The sequence below is a fragment of the Leucoraja erinacea genome, chromosome 36 (assembly GCF_028641065.1).
Source record: "Leucoraja erinacea ecotype New England chromosome 36, Leri_hhj_1, whole genome shotgun sequence".
Taxonomy (NCBI): Eukaryota; Metazoa; Chordata; class Chondrichthyes; order Rajiformes; family Rajidae; genus Leucoraja; species Leucoraja erinaceus.
In genome coordinates this window covers 9,144,398-9,162,057 of record NC_073412.1, presented here as the reverse complement: position 1 = coordinate 9,162,057, position 17,660 = coordinate 9,144,398, and the positions used below count along the sequence as shown (strand labels likewise).

The following is a 17,660-nucleotide window of genomic DNA, read 5'->3' as shown; positions in this document are numbered from 1 at the left end:
AACAAATATGAGTTAACAGAAATCCAATGCCAAGCATCAAGCTACCCAGATCTATATATGTCTACACAGAACCTTTGAAATCTTCTGTGGAATGCCATTCAGTCATCATGAACAAGTTAAATGGAGCACTAATGTAATCTTGACTCACTTGGACCTGCCCTCTTCACCCTCCCGGGTGAACTCCTCAATTTCCCCAGAGTGATGAGCGACTTTATGTGTTGATCAGACCATTTCAATTAGGATGGCCTTATTTATTTTTGACTCGCCATCTGCAAGTAGAATCTGCACTGAGAGTAATATCTTGGTAATTGCTATTATTAGTCTGATAGCGTTTATCTGCACTCCCTAATAATGTACTTCCCATTAGTATGTTTCTCAAATTAAAACAAGTAGCGGCATGATTAGCGGTAGAGTTGCTGCCTTAAAGCGCCAGGGACCCGGGTTCGATTCTGATTACGGGTGCTGTCTGTACGGAGTTTGTACGTTCTCCCCGTGAGCTGCGTAGGCTTTCTCCGATATCTTCGGTTTCCCCCCACACCCCAAAGACGAATATCAAATTGTCCCTGGTGTGTGTAGGGTAATATGTGTGGAGATCGCTGGTCAGTGCGGACTTGGTGGGCCGAAGGGCCTGTTTCCGCGCTGTATCTCCAAACTAAACTGAAGTAAGCAAACTCGTTGAAAGAAGACAAAGCTTATCCAATGCTTGCAAGTCAAGAGAAATAGGAAATTGAGGATTCCCTGAAGAACAAATGTAATTAGCAAATCCTATTCTACTGGTAATTAGATACTCTTCAGCTGTTTATCTCATGGGTAATTGGATGCTTTCCAAATGGTCCCCCCATCCCACTTGGGACAAAGATCGTCTTCACTATAGTGCATTATATTATCGAGCTTTAATACTTTGTGAAAGAGAAACAATAGAGTAGGGATGTGTGATTTGAAATCTTATACTCCAATTGATCAAAAATGGCAGATCTTGTAAATTTTAAAATAGATTTTGCCGTCAGCACTCTACTGCATTCACATTATGATGACTAGGTCAAAGGAAATAATTAGTGTCTGGGATTTGTTATTTTATAAATACCAAAAATGATCAGAAACACATCAAACTCTTAGATATGGCAATTTTTAGATTTAGATTTTAGAGGTACAGGTGCTTCGGCCAACTAAGTCCGTGCCGACCAGTGATCACCCCATGCACTAGCGTACAAACTCTGCACAGTCAGCACCTGTGGTCAGGATCAAACTCAAGTCTCTGGAGCTGAAAGGCAGCAACTTTACCACTGCACCAGCTGAGAAATGCATAAGAAGGAACTGCAGATGCTGGTTTAAACCAAAGATAGACACAAACATCTGGAGTAACTCAGCGGGACAGGCAGCATCTCTGGAGAGAAGGAATTGGTGATGTTTTGGGTCGAGACTCTTCTTCAGTCAGAAGAGTCTCGACCCAAAACATCACCCATTCCTTCTCACCAGAGATGCTGCCTGTCCTGCTGAGTTACTCCAGGGTTTGTGTCTACTGAGAAATGCAGATGGCATCCAGCGAAATAAACCTTTTCTCAAGGTGAAATGCTTCTTTGGAACAGGTATAATTATCAAGCACTTTGAGAATAGGAGCAAAGGAGAAAAATAAGAGCCGTTTGATTAAAGAAGGGGCAAATGTGGATGAAATGATGGGAGAAATGAAAGGAGAAATAAGAGCAGTCTGAATAGCTGAGACTGTGGGATTTAAATAGATCTGTAATTGAATAGAAGAAGCTAAAACCGGACGAGGGATATCAGACTAATAACCAGGCCTACCAAGAAGGGTAGACTTCTACTTCAAAAAACATAGGAGCAGCTTTAGGCCATTCGGCCCATTAAGTCCGTTCTGCCATTTGATCATGGAAGAGCTATTTTTAACCACCTCAACCCACATTCTCCTGCTTTCTCCCTGTAACCTTTGACACCACTACTAATCTAGAATGTATCATTCTCTGCTTTAAAAATACCCAATGACTTGGCATCTCCACCGTCTGTGGCAATGAATTCCACTGATTCACCACCCTCTGTCTAAAGAGATTTTTCCTCATCTAATTCTAAAGATACGTCCTTTTATTCTGAGGCTGTGCCCTCTGGTGCTGGTCTCTCCCACTAGAGCATACATCCTCTCCACATCCACTTTATCCAGTTTTTTTGAACCCCTAATGTAGAAATTGCTTTAAAGTTTGTCAGCAAATCGACAGAACTGTTCGAAATTAGTCAATAATGATAATTTTTTTTCTTCACTTAAATTCGGTAAGAGGGGATCATATTCTGTATCACAATTCTGGGGCAGTGGTTTGTGAATTTGTCAAGGTGAATCACCATAGCTTGAATGGCCATAGCACAGGTTGCCTGTATACAAAAATATTTCATTGACTTGCTGCACAAAGTACTGCTGTCGTTTCGTTTCTGTGTAATCACGGTGTCTCATTTAATCTGCATAGTCGCTAGAATTCCTTGGTGGAATGGTCTGGATGAATAATGAAGTCAACCTCAGATTATTGAGTATAACTGCATTGCTGGGTTAGACACTGCGTAGGGGTAAATGCTGCAGGAGGTGGATCAGGTTATTGGTGCAGGGGGCAGCACAGTTGCGCAGTGGGTAGAGTTGCTGCCTCACCGCGCCAGAGACCCGGGTTCAATCCTGACCTCGGGTGCAGTCTGTGAGGAATTTGCACCTTCTCTGTGGGACCACGTGGGTTTCCCCCGGGTGCTCCGGTTTCCTCCCACATCCCTAAGGCGTGCAGGTTTGTAGGTTAATTGGCCACTGCATTTTGCCCCTTATGTGTCGGGCATGGATAGAAAGTGGGGTAACATTGAAATAGTATGAGCGGGTGATCAATCGATGGTCGGCGTGAACTCGGTGTGATGAAGGGCCTGTTTCCATGCTGTGTCTCTGTCTCTGGATTTAAGAGAGAGTTAGATAGAGCTCTAGGGGCCAGAGGAGTCAAGGGATATGGGGAGAAGGCAGGCACGGGTTATTGATAGGGGACGATAAGCCATGATCCCAATGAATGGCGGTGCTGGCTCGAAGGGCCAAATGGCCTCCTCCTGCACCTATTTTCTATGTTTCTATCTAAAGTAAAATCAAAGCCAAATCACAGCTACAAACGGGTGGAATGGTAAAGGGCCCTGTCCCACTTACGCAATTTCTTTCGGCGACTGCCAGCACCCGCCATAGTTGCAGCAGGTCGCCATACAGGCCTCACCCCGCGACGTGTCGACACATGACGCCTATTTGGTCGTGAGTAGTCACCCAAAGAGTTGTGCCTTGTTTTGGTCGCCGCTGGATTTTCAACATGTTGAACATTTTCGGCAACCTACTGCGACTATGGCGGGTGCCGGCAAGTCGCCGAAAAAATTGCGTAAGTGGGACAGGCCCTTAACGTCTGCACATGATTTGTTTTACATGAGGCTTTGAGAAAAGCTGCAACATGACCTCCTGACCCTTACGCTCCATGTCTCGACTGATGAAGGTACAAGCTTTCTTTACCACTCTGATGGTATTGCCACTTTCGGGGAGCTATGGACATGCAAGTGTGAACTTACACCTATACCCCAGGGCTTCCACCACTACTGTTTCTGCCCACTGACCTGAATCACTACCAGCCTTGACCAGGTTTATCATAGCCACATGTACTGAGGTACAGTCTTCTTCTTGTTGAGTCCACACGCAAGATTAGAAGTTGTTCAGCCAGAGGTGAAAACACTTCTCGGCATCTGCATACAATGGTGTCTGTCTTGTGTGGCGGTGGACAGATTAGTGGAAACAGGGCCGCGACATGAACGCTCTCTCCTTGACCTCTGAGGTACAGTGAAAAGCTTTGAGGTACAGTGAATGCTAACCAGTCAAATCAGATAAGACTACACATGTTGTTTGTATCTTCCCCTTTACTCTATCTAAATTCTTAGTGAGAATTTTAGTGTTTTGGTATGCCCATCAAACGTTTCAGGTTAAATGGGACAATGTTGTATCTGCTCCATTCAGCGTTAGTAACGGAGTGCGGCAAGGAGGAATTTTGTCTCCTATTTTATTTAATGTTTATATGGACGAATTGTCAAATCAGTTAAATAGGTTAAAAACTGGCTGTCTTGTGGGCAACACTATTGTTAATCACCTGATGTATGCAGACAACCTGGTCCTGCTCTGTCCATATAGTGCTGGGCTGCAGCAGATGCTGAAGGTGTGCTCTCAGTATGGCCTTGATTATGACATAAAGTATAACGCTAAGAAAAGCCGCATAATGGTAGTTAGAAGCGCTGAGGACAGGGAATCAACTTTTCCGACCTTTTATTTGTCAGACAGTCCTCTTGCAGTGTGTGAGGAAATTAAATACTTAGGTCATGTCATATCTGATGACTGGAAGGATGACAAAGACCTCTACCGACAGCGCTGTAAAATTTATCTTCAAGCCAACATGCTTATAAGGAAGTTTTATATGTGCTCTGACCATGTGAAGTGTTCCCTGTTCAGAACCTACATCACACCGTTATATACTGCTCAATTGTGGTCTAAGTATAAGAAAAAGAGTATGCAGAGGCTTAAGGTAGCGTACAATGATGCAATGAGGTTGCTACTTCGTGTCCCTAGGTGGCATAGTGCCAGTCAATTGTTTGTGTCCACTAGAGTGCCAACCTGTGAGGCACTCTTAAGACAGCTGATGTTTAGTTTTATGTGTCGCCTGGACAAGTCAGAGAACCACATAATTGAAGCCTTAATCAGCCCTCTGAAAAGCTGCTATAGATTCACTTCTAGGCTAAGATGGCATTGGTGCAATAGCTTATATATATTTTAGGCTAATATGCAATTTCTTAATGTATCTTTGTAATTCTTTGTACTGTTTGATGTGTATATGGACCTGTGTCTGAAATAAAGCTTTAATAATATCTATCGGACTAGACCAGGGGCCGCCAACCTTGTTCTGCAGAAGGGCCGGGACGCATGTCTGTGAGCGGATGGTGGGCCACATCTAACACGTGTACACATGGATCCTGCCCCGGATGGCAGGCATCAAATCACGTGTTCACAGAAAGTAGACATAAATACTGGAGAAACTCAGCGAGTGAGGCAGCCTCATGCAATCCTTGCATGTCTCACCTGCTGAGTTTCTCCAGCATTTTTGTCTACCTTAGATTTTTCCAGCATCTGCAGTTCTTTCTTAAATGTGTTCGCAGAAGGTGCGCGGTTGTGCCAACGGCTTTGCGCAGGGTGCGGTACAGCCAGAGCTTGGCCGCGCTCAGGGCGGGCGCTCGGCGGGCCGGATGATTTTGGGTTACGGGCCACATTCGGCCCGGGGGCCGGTGGTTGCCGACCCCGGGACTAGAGTTTGAACAGATTGTATATATATGGTTAAGAAAGAACTGCAGATGCTGGAAAAATTGAAGGTAGACAAAGATGCTGAAGAAACTCAGCGGGTGAGGCAGCATCTATGGAGCGAAGGAATAGGCAACGTTTCAGGTCGAGACCCTTCTTCAGACTGATGTCGGGGGCGGGAAAAAGAAAGGAAGAGGCAGAGACAGTAGGCAGTGAGAGAAGGAGGGAGAAAGCAAGGACTGCCTGAAATTGGAGAAGTCAACATTGACCTCCAATTTCAGGTATCTACATATGGTATACCTGAACTGTTTTGGATATCTTGCAAAACAATGCTTTTCACTGTACCTCGGTACACATGACTATAAAAAATCTACACCTAAACCATAAGAGCAATCAAGTCAAACTCAAGTACATTAGGCTGAGCAAAGGGAAAGATACCAAGTGCAGAACATAGTTGTCAGCATTGTAATGCAATAGTTCCATAGACCAAGTCCAATATCCACCATGGGATAGAGGTGACAGCAGTCTAGTTTACGGAACTACCATTCTGATTACAGAGGAGAAAAAGCTATTCCTGAGTCTGGTGGTGTGCACTTTCAATCTTCTGCCCTATGGGAGCGGGGAGAAGCAGGATTAACTGGGGTGGGAAAAGTCTTTTGAGTATGTTGGCTTTGAGGTAAGTACAAAATAATCTACATCGAAGCAGGGCGTTTCCTACTTCAGTTATTTAATCAGGTGTTGTTAGTATCTGGAGCATGTTGTGGCCTCTCATCAATGACATCAGATTAGTTTATTGTCACGTGTACCGAGGTACAGTGAAAAACTTTTGTCAGTGAAGGTTCTGTCGCACAAATTGCGACCATGTGGCCCTCACCAGTCATGGTTAGGACAGCATCCGCAGTAGTCCAGTGGTGGGTCAGCAGTGCTAAACTTGAGGACGGGCAGTCCACTGCTGGAAGTATGTTTTGGCCCATTTCCACCTGTTTGGGCCTCCAGTGACTCAATCACCCTCCATTGAAAGCCACTCCTTTATTTATAACAATCCTACTCGAGACTAACCATGTCTAGTGATAACTTAGTGCCAGCCTGCTGCTTGTGGAATGAGATTGTATGTATGTTTTTCACACCCATAAGGATATAAGGTCTTCAGTGATAGGTGTAGAATTAGGCCATCAGGCCCATCAAGTCTACTCTGCATTCAATCATGGCTGTTCTATCTCCCTCCTAACCCCATTCTCCTGCCTTCTCCTCATAACCTCTGACACCCGTACTAGTCAAGAATCTATCTATCTCTGCCTTAAAAATATCCACCGACGGCCTCCACAGCCTTCTGTGGCAAAGAATTCCACAGATTCACCACCCTCTGACTAAAGAAATCTCTCCTCATCACCTTCCCAAAAGAATGTCCTTTAATTCTGAGGCTGTGACCTCTAGTCCTTGACTCTCCCACTAGTGGAAACATCCTCTCCACACCCACTCTAACCAAGTCTTTCACTATTTCTACGTTTCAATGAGGTGTCCCCCCCCCCCCCTCATTCTTCTAAACTCCAGCGTGTACAGGCCCACTGCCAACAAACGCTCATCAAAGGTCAACCCACTCATTTCTGGGATCATTCTTGTAAACCTCCTCTGGACTGTCTCCAGAGCCAGCACATCCTTCCTCAGATATGGTGCCCAACATTTCTCACAATATTCCAAATGCCGCCTTATAGAGCCTCAGCATTACATCCCTGTTTTTGTATACAAGCCCTCTTCAAATAAATGCTCACATTGAATTTGCTTATTAACTTTTTGGGAATCCTGCACCAACATTCCCAAGTCCCTTTGCACCTCCGATTTATGGATTTTCTCCCCATTTTGAAAATAGGCTCCAAAGCCACACTCAGCAAAATCAATAACCCCACTCTCACCATCGACGGCACCACTGTCTCCCCATCTCCCCAGGCCCGCAACCTTGGCGTGATCTTTGATTCCACCCTCTCCCTTGAGCCTCACATCCGCCATGTCATTAAAACCTCCTTCTTTCACCTCCGCAACATCGCCAAACTCAGACCCTCTCTCACACCTCCCGCTGCTGAAAGACTCATCCATGCCTTCATCTCCTCCCGACTGGACTACTGCAACTCACTTCTCCTTGGCATCAGCTCCACCTACATCAACCGACTCCAACTGGTCCAGAATGCAGCCGCCCGACTCATCACCCACACCAAATCCTGGCATCACATCACTCCAGTCCTCAAACAACTTCACTGGCTTCCCATCTCCCACCGGATCACCTACAAAATCCTGATCCTCACCTACAAAGCCCTCCACCATCTGCCCCCCCCCCCCATATCTCACTGACCTCCTCTCCCCCTACCAACCCTCACGGTCCCTCAGATCCACATCAGCCGGTCTCCTCTCCATCCACAAGTCCAACCTCCGCAGTTTTGGGGACAGAGCCTTCTCCAGGGCAGCTCCCAGGCTCTGGAACTCCCTCCCCCAACTGATCCGCAATTCCGTGTCCCTCACCATCTTCCAGTCCCGCCTCAAGACCCATCTCTTCACCTCTGCCTATCCTTAGCCCCACGTCCCCTCCCTTTTCATCTGTGCATTAATTGCCTCATATTGTGTTTTGTATTGAATTCTGTCTTTACTTTGTGTACTAGTCATGTCTCTCCTATTTATTTCATTCCCCTTACATGTTTTTCCTCTACCTGCTAAATTTTTGTACGGTGCCCTTGAGACTCTTGAAAGGCGCCCATAAAATAAATTTATTTATTTACTACCAAAATGTAGTACTCAATGGGGAAAAATAGACACACAAAGTGCTGGAGTAACTCAGCGGATCAGGCAGATCATTGATCGGTGGGTCAGGTTGAAGACGGGACCTGAAATGTCACCTATCCATATTCTCCAGAGATGCTGCCTGATCCGCTGAGTTACTCCAGCACTTTGTGTGTCTTTTCCTTTCGTTAACCAGCATCTGCAGTTCCTTGTGATTCCACCTTAAAATGTTTGTGAGTCAATTCTGGATTATATTAGTTATGATATGGGTTGTCGATTGCTGTTCAGCCTGCCTGCCTGCCATGCATCGGTTTAAATGTATCAACTAAATCTTCGGGGGCCGTTATTAATTGTGTGTCTCCCTCCCTGCCCAGGTGCTGCTGTTTTTTCAGGAGGAAAAGGAAGAAGAGCAACAGTCGACACAAATGACTGCAGCTCTCCACGGACTGCGAGGCACTCCTTGCATGTTCAACTCCCTTCATTTCAGACGAAAACGCCATCTGACTGGTTGACAAGCATCAGACTGATGACCTTTGTTTTTGTTTCGTTTTTTTTGCCTGTGCCTACATGTTCCTCCGACTGGGAAAAAGGATCCTTCTCTCCTTCGACACTCAGGCTCAATTGCACTTCTTCACGCGACGGATTTTCCCCTTCCCTCCCTCCACCCCAACCCTGTGGGAGATGGGCCAGGCACCCAAACAACACCCCCCCCCCCCCCCCCCCCCCCCCCCCCCCAGCTTTTCCTGTTTTCCCAGCCGCGGAGAGACGGATGGGGGAGGAGACGACCCCGGGAGATTAGTCCCGCCACAAACCGAGAGGCTGGAAAACTTGTGGGTGCAAACAGACTCTATGCAGAGACACCCACCTGGAGCAGGAGAAGACGGCCAAACTGACAATGGCAGCACAGGTGGAAGGAAATAGGTGCATTTGTTGCAAAAAAAAAAATGGTTGTTCTATTTTGTGATGTAGCATACAAGCTGTGAGAAACTTACAATCTATGTTTTTTTTTTTTGCCAAGCCTCCATCCCATGCCCCATCCCACCTCTCCACCCGACTATTAAGCCTTTTCTTGACCTTGTTTGGATCTTTCCAGGTGCCGCCAGATGTGTTTTGTGCATGCTGTCTGAAATCATTTTTAAGAGGAAGAGGTAGGCTCTTTTTGCTTTAAGGTGCACTTAATGTAGGAGCGGTGTGTGCGCGGGTTGCGTGTGCGCGCGCGTGTGTGTGTGTGCGCGCGCGCGTGCGATCTCTCACTGGTATCTGATATCGATCAAAGATCAAGCCCATTGTGGATAGTGAACACACACTGGCTGCTGCAGTAATCTCCAAGCCAGTACTGCCACTTTTAAATGTGTTTTTTAGTTGAAATCTTGACGTTTATATCCAAAGAGCTGTGTTTCTATGGAAACAATACAAAGTGGAACAGCATTAATTCCCCCCTGAGATTTTTATTTATTTTTAAGTGGGATGTCTAGAAATGTCACGAGCCGTCAACGAGCATCTGATTTCAAGGACTGCTGCAAATCGGTTGCCAAAAATGAATGAACAGCTCATTACATGTTTGAGGTAGTTTCACTGGATTTAATAAAACAAGTAGGTATTCGCACTGCAGAGGAGGTGTCCTCTCAAGGAACACACTTCCCACCTCAGCCAGGAACACTTTAAGCTTTTCCCAGCCCATCTCCCCTCCTTGCGGTAAACGTACAACTGGTCTTAATCTTTCTAGGGTCCCGTAGAGTAGCGTTCTTTTGATAACCTGCAGATGCCGACTTGAAACGAATGAACCTATTGGGCGAGTGGGGGCAGGCTTTCCCACTGATTAGACAGGAGGCGTGTGTGTGAGGGTGGGTGGGAGTGGGAGGGGAGGGTAGGGGGGGGGGGAGGGGGGGGGGGGATTGTTAAACAGAGGACTTACCCTCTGGTCTACTCTGAAATTAGATTCTTAAGCATGACCCCGCACCTGCTGGTCAGTGACTGCGGGGGACTTTTCTTTTTTTTTTGCTTAAGGCAGCTGTATCCTCAGGAAGCCGCAAAGTGCCTGTGGCTTTACTCACCACCCCCGTACCGCCCTGCCGCAAGGCTGGCCAAGCCTCGGGCGTTCTGCAGGCGTACGTGCGGAAACTGACCATTGGCCGGAAAACGGTCCTCTTGTTTTACAAGGGGGGTTTAAAAAACAAAAAAAAAAAAGCCCATTAAGCCGACGCATCGCACTGATGCAGATTGAGCGTTGTGACGTTGCCAGAACGTGAAGCCTGACCGCTAGGCCTTGGCACAGTTTTCGGAGATTAACCATGCCACACAAGGGACTTGAGCTGCGTACAATTCCGTAGTTTCTTTAGCGATGTGAACACAACCAAAGCACTTCCAAAATGCAGTGAGCTCATCAAGATGAAGTTCGGGATAGTCCTGCCCATAAGTATGTGGTTCATTGCAGTGTACCATGTTATCATTATTAGCCGTAGCATCCTAAAGCTCTTATTTCCCCCCCTGCGGTTGAAATGATGCAATATCACTTTTGGACTTTGGGGCCCAGCGCAGTTGAGAAATCCAAATGAACACACCAAGGTATGGAGCGCCCTGGAGAAAGATCTGTAGGTCAGACACCCATCGGTCTTTGCTTGCAATTCTGCATTTGTGAATTGTCGGGAGAAATATTTATGTCGACCTGGGATAAAAGCACGCTTTGCACCACGCTGGAATTGAAATTCTCGACTGACACAGTTTTCTCCATCTGGGTGCATGTCCCAAGGCTGCTCAACGCTTTAGCCCTGCAACCTCCTGTTGTAAGTAGGATGCAACAGCAAGCCATACATTCCGCAGCATAGGAAGAAAAGGCTGGCTTTGGTCATCTTGTGTTGCCATACGCACTCTTTAATTTGCCCTGGAGTTTAGATTTAGCAGACTGAAGCGCAGCACTGTGCTCAGGGTCTGGAAGGAAGCGATCTCGAGTAACATTCTCAAGAGGTGTGTAACTATTTGAATGTCCGTGTGTGGAGTCATCATGCAATGTTAACACTTACCTGTTGAATATTCTGCTCTTTTGAACTGAAAAAAAGTTGCTGGTTACCAGATGTGTGGAGCAACGCTGCTGTAATTGATTGTTGGAAAGTAATTAGAATTGAAAAGTGTGGGCAGTGGGGGAAATGAAATACAGTTTTGTAGAGAGACCAGGGTCACTGTGTTCTGAACTCAACGGTTCACACGTGCAGTCCGTTTCCCTGGCCAGTAACACATACGCCAAGCATCTCTCCCTCTTTCCGAGTTGGAGAATCAACAAACAATGAGCAGCTAGTTCCAGCCGAGAGTTTGCACTGCACAGACTGCTCTGGTATGGACAGTTCCCATCTGAATTATCCACAGATTCTGCCAGGCTGCCAGGTTAGCTTCTTAGTGCAACCATCTCCATACCATTCTGTTTACTAAATGGGAACAAACTACTCTTTAATTCAGAATTGCATAACTTGAATTTTGTTAGAGCAACATTTATTTCAATAAAATTGTCTCCTGTGTAGTTTTATTTATATTGCTTAATTCAAACCATTGTTAATACAATTTTTCTTTTCAGCCAAAATACAGCGTTGGAGTAAGAGGTGTAGTAGACCCTACTTTTAGTTTATGTTCTGGGCATCTTGCACCCACGGCATTTATACATTTAATTAATCTTTTTTTTTGCGCTGTACAACTGGTGGGGAAATAGGGGAAGAAGCGAAATCATAAGGGAACAATAATAGACGCAGCCCCCAACGACATGAAGGAGACGTACTTGGCATTGAACTTGTTCGACTGATATAAATTGATGCACACATTCCACTCTTAGAACTGTATAGGGAGGCTACATAACGGGCATCCTGGAAACACTACTCAGGGTAGACGCAAAATGCTGGAGTAACTCGGCTGGGCAGGCAGCATCCCTGGACTGAAGGAATGGTCGAGACACAAAACGTCACCTATTCCTTCTACAGCGATGCTGCCTGAACCGCCAAGTTACTCCAGCATTTTGTGTCTATCTTTGGTTTAAACCAGCATCTGCAGTTCCTTCCTAAAGACTACGAAGGGCTGGAAGTCTTCACAGTCCCTGATATATCATTGGCATGTAACGCCCTAAATTAGCAGAGAGATTTTCTTTATAACCTCTGCAAGGTGATCTGCAGATTGGCTTCTGGATGTTCTTTCATAACACTTGTTAGTATGGCTAGAATACGAGGTGCCATAGCAACCTCCCCTGCATTACAGACAGATTTAAGCCCTAGGCTATTCAGGAAACAGCATTATAAGAATAAAAAATAATAGAGATTCTTGTGCTCATTGCCAGCAATGTAATTTTACCACTTTTTTGTTACTCGATCAACATACCTTTTCTTTAGTCTTACCATTTTCATTCAAATGTTATTTAAACAAGAAGATTTGTTGAAAATGTTTATCTGCTTTATGTGCTATCTTTACATCTGAAATATTATGATGTCCCCCTTTTCAAATGTTCCTACTCTCCCAGCAACTTCTAGATTGGTTTATGATTCACAAGGTACAGTACCAACTTGGGCGACTGTATTTGACTTCCCGAGGTCTTAATGTTTCCTGGTGAATTCTATAAAAGTAAATAATGTTAGAACAACTTCTAAACTACCTTTAGGAAGATGTAGATCAGTGAATTCTTTCAAAAATGTCATGGTCTGGAAATGGAAGATGCCATGAAATTGATGGCCAGCAAGAAAGCATTGGCAATTCTCTCTTAAATGGTTGGATCGACACCGTCTACTGAGTAGCTTTCAGATCCATCTCGATTATTGTCTCTGCCTTTTTTTGTTAGTGTCAGTGTGTTAATGGCTGCGGGTTTCACTGTAGCAAAGGCATGGGGCTTGCCAGGGTTGAGTTTTAGTTTGATGGTTGTTCAGAGGTCCAAAGAAGCCCCCCATCAGATGACCTTTGAAATGTGGTTGCATGGCACTGTCCTTCCATCAGTGCTGTAAGAACACAAACTTGAATATGATTGTACAACAGTCGGCATTTAGAATTAGAGTGCAGCCTTTAATATCAGGTCATTTTAGGAAGAAAGTTCATTCCAAACTTGCCCTGAGTCGACCACAAGCTACAGCTGTTTTGATGCAATAATGCATTACAAATCCATGTACCTTGAGTCCAGCCTTCATCTTCTCTCTGCTGCACCACCCTCGCCAACATTCCTCCCCCTCAATGATTACTTAGTCAGGACTAGGTTCCATTTTGTCTGACACAACCAAAGCCAGTGAGTGCGACCTGGTTGCTTGGATGGGAAAGCAATTACTCAACAAACTCGGTGGACCAGCGTTAACTATTAATGGGACTCCCTTTATCTCTGGTTGTATTCTGGATCGTGTGAGTAAAAGCTGTGTTTTTACTCTCTTTGATGTTGTACTATAGCTCAGGGTCGCCACCTGAGCCCGAATTTCTCAATAAAATTCATCAAGTTCAAGACTGATAATCACAAAAAAAACTTAAGTATTTATTTTTGGTTTGCATTCTTTTGTAACTGCGTTGTCTCCTCTGCTGTTTGTTCTGTATTTACACGATGAGCTATCAAGAGTGAGCCCACAGTTTTTGGGTGTGTACAGTGTATGAAATGCAACCATTGAAAGATGTTTTTTTAAATGAATGATTGACTGTATTTTTTTCCCTCTGACTTTCTCACTCAAATATCTTTTCTATCTGCAATATATTTATTTTATTTTCCTGATATGCACCTTCTAGATTGTGTACACACAAGGGCTCAATTACTGGTCTTGATAGGATTATTCCATCACTAGCTGCACGGTGGCGCAGCGGTAGAGTTGCTGCCTTACAGCGCTTGCAGCGCCCGACACCTGGGTTCGAACCCGACTACGGGTGCTGTCTGCAAACTGTACGTTCTCCCCGTGACCGCGTGGGGTTTCTCCGAGATCTTCGGTTCCCTCCTACACTTTAAAGACATACGGGTTTGTAATTGGCTTGGTATTAATATAAAAAATTGTCCCTAGTGTGTGTAGGACAGTGTTAATGTGCGGGGATCGCTGGTCGGTGCAATACCGGTGGATGAAGGGCCTGTTTCCGCACTGTATCTCTAAACTAAACTAAAATCTATAATTCTCTGTCATTCTTGCAGTTCATTTTGAAGGGTCTCAATGACAAGTTGATCCTTTAATGATTTGCCACTGATTTCTGCAATAACTTGTTCTCTGTTTATAATTGATATTCTTAATTCCGCTGTTGAGGCACCTGTATCTGAAACACAGATAATGTTACTTGGACACGCAAGGAAGTGCAGATACTGGAATCTTGAACAAAACACCAAGTGCTGGAGGAACTCAGTGGGTCAGGCAGTATCGGTGGAGGGACACACAATGCTGGAGTAACAATCACCTAAAGAAGGGTCCTGATCCCAAATACATCGCCGCTCTATTTCCCTCCACAGATGCTGCCTGGCCTGCTGAGTTTCCTCCAGCACTTTGTGTAATGTTGCTTCTAGAGATACATTGTACATAAACTGATTTCTAGAGTAAGCTAAGAAAGAAGACCAAGTGCTTTAAATTTATTTTTCTTTGTTTACTGGTCAAAATGTTACCTCCTGCCAGGCAAAATGTACATGGTTTTACCCAGATTCTTCCAATCTAAATTGTTGCAAACAGATACACTGACTTGTGGGGTGCCGCAAGGCTCGGTGCTGGGACCCCAGTTATTTACAATATTAACGATTTAGACGAGGGAATTAGATGTGACATCTCCAAGTTTGCAGATGACACAAAGCTGGGTGGCAGTGTGAGCTGCGAGGAGGATGCTATGAGGCTGCAGGGTGACTTGGATAAGTTGGGTGAGTGGGCAGATACATGGCAGATGCAGTATAATGTGGATAAATGTGAGATTATCCGCTTTGGTGGCAAAAACAGGAAGTCAGATTATTATCTGAATGGTGTCAGGTTAGGAAAAAGGGAGATGCAACGAGACCTAGGTGTGCTTGTACATCAGTCGCTGAAAGTCAGCATGCAGGTACAGCAGGCGGTGAAGAAAGCTAATGGCATGTTGGACTTCATTGCGAGAGGATTTGAGTTTAGGAGCAAGGTGGTCCTACTGCAGTTGTACAGGGCCCTGGCGAAACCACATCTGGAGTATTGTGTGTAATTTTGATCTCCTAATTTGAGGAAGGACATTATTGCTATTGAGGGAGTGCAGTGTAGTTTCACCAGGTTAATTTCCGGGATGGCGGGACTGACATGTGATGAAAGAATGGATGGACTGGGCTTGTATTCACTGGAATTTAGAAGGATGGGAGGGGATCTTAAAGAAACATATAAAATTCGTAAAGGATTCGACAGGCTAGATGCAGGAAAAATATTCCCCATGCTGGGTGAGGCCAGAACCAGGGGTCACAGTTTAAGAATAAGTTGTAGGCCATTTAGGACTGAGATGAGGAAAACAATTTTCACCCAGAGAGTTGTGAATCTGTGCAATTCTCTGCCACAGAAGGCAGTGGAGACCAATTCACTGGATTTTTTCAAGAGGGAGTTAGATTTAGCTCATAGGGCTAAAGGAATCAAGGGATATGGGGGGGAAGCGGAAATTGGGTACTGATTTTAGATGTTCAGCTATGATCATATTGAATGGCCTGTTCCTGCACCTATTTTTCTATTTTTGTAACCTAACCAGCTCTTCGTCCTCAGCTTTTACAGCCAAACAGATTAATAGCACACAAAATGCTGGAGTAACTCAGCAGGTCAGACAGCATCTCTGGAGAAAAGGAATTGGTGATGTTTTCTGGTCAAGACCCTTCTTGATACTGAGAGATATAGACGGCTATGCATATCTTTCATTCATTTGTTCTATATCTCTCTACATCATCACCGTGTATATCAAGGGTTCCCAACCTGGGGTAAATTTACCCCAAGGGGCAAATTTGTTGATTCTGGATCTGTACATATTTTTTCTCACTGACTGTGTTTGGTTCCAGTATCTATTCATCACTAGTTCTTAAATAAGTGAAATAACATTGTTATGTGCTATTAAAGTTGCCTGGGGTAAACGGGACGAACAAGGTTGGGAACCCCTGGTCTATATCTCGTTTCACTTTCCCCTGACTCAGTCGAAAGAAGGGTCTCGACCCAAAACGTCACCTATTCCTTCTCTCCATGAGATGCTGCTTGTCCCCCGTTGAGTTACTCCAGCATTTTTGTGTCAATCTTTGGTTAAAACCAGCATCTGCAGTTCCTTCCCACACAGATTAATAGCACACCTGCCCAGCACAGACCTCAGTGCATTCAATTCCTCTGCTTCTAAGGATCTATTTTGGATTTGGTGAGTCACCAGCTTGAAATAGTCCTGATAGTTTAGCAGATATGCAAAATTGTGCTGCTTTATTAATGCAGCTCATAACCAAGTTAAACGGCCAAACTCTGATAACAAAATCTTCCGAGCTTAGTGTTCCATGATCTACATTGACAACTTCACCCTAAAGAAAATAATATGGTCCCCTGCACTATTTTTACAGCTGGTGTCAGCCCTGAGTCCCCTCTATTGGGCACAAGGAACAGTTGAATAAAATTTCCAACTTTATTCCAATCTATGCCCGCTAAACACACCCTAACCCCAAGATGAGAAAGCTCATAGTCATTGCGCTAATGTCTTACACATGCCACCCCCAGCCCCCGCCTGAGTTTAATCTAAATAGGAATACCAGTCAGGGTTGTACAAGTTCAGCACATTTTGCTTGGGGGAGGTGCCCATGGCCACTAAACTCAACCTGGTCTTTGAAGCGAAGATTGACTCAAAAAGCTGGAGCCACTCAGCATCCCTGGAGACAAGAAAGAGGTGATGTTTCGGGTCGAGACCTTCACCAGACTGAGAGTCAGTGAAAATTAGAGATATAGACGGTCTGAAGAAGGGTCTCGACCCGAAACGTTGCCTATTTCATTCGCTCCATAGATGCTGCCTCACCCGCTGAGTTTCTCCAGCATTTTTGTCTACCTTCGATTTTCCAGCATCTGCAGTTCCTTCTTAAACATTTTTGTCAACTCCGATATAGGCGGTGATATTGGTTGGGGCTGATTTCAAGCCAAGCTTGATGAAGTGAAAAGGCAGTAATATTGATCTGTGCAAAACAAATTAATTGTTTCAGTGAATCCTAAACCTTCCTTACCACTTGCCTGGGGAATCGGCAGAGCCCTGAGAAGTAGTTTTGTCCCAGACTGTGAGGATTTGCCTGTAAGCAGATTCGGGAAAATCCCCCGAGATCACACCAGATCCGTTGTGTAGACCTTGACGCAGTTCAAAGCTGTGTGTGATTTTCAAGTGGTTGTGATGTGGTCACCGTTTGTAGATATAGTGTTATACCATAGAACATCTAAACAGCAGCAAAACTATATTAAAAATAGGAATTATTTAAAATGTTTTGTAGGTGTACACAAGCCTGTCGATGGTTCAGTTATTCCCCGTGGCTTGCCTTTCACACGACACAATTTGTTTTGATCCTAACCACAAGTAAATTTGGTTTGATCTTGACAGAGGCAAGTCACTGCATGGAGCAGCTTTGTGGTGCTGCCTATAGAAATAACAA

At 44.9% G+C, this 17,660-nt stretch overlaps 1 protein-coding gene across 5 annotated transcripts in view; it reads left to right on the top strand.

Annotated features, from left to right (window-relative positions):
• The window catches only part of LOC129713532 (casein kinase I-like), a 198,276-nt gene extending 188,293 nt beyond the window's left edge, over positions 1-9,983 (top strand). For 4 of the 5 annotated variants that reach the window (XM_055662622.1, XM_055662621.1, XM_055662624.1 and 1 more), the window contains one exon: positions 8,479-9,983. In XM_055662622.1, the coding sequence (XP_055518597.1) occupies positions 8,479-8,533 (55 nt within the window). In that variant the 3' untranslated portion in view covers positions 8,534-9,983. The remainder of the gene's footprint in view (positions 1-8,478) is intronic. The other variant, XM_055662625.1, reaches the window with a different exon arrangement.
• The last annotated feature ends 7,677 nt before the right edge of the window (positions 9,984-17,660 follow it).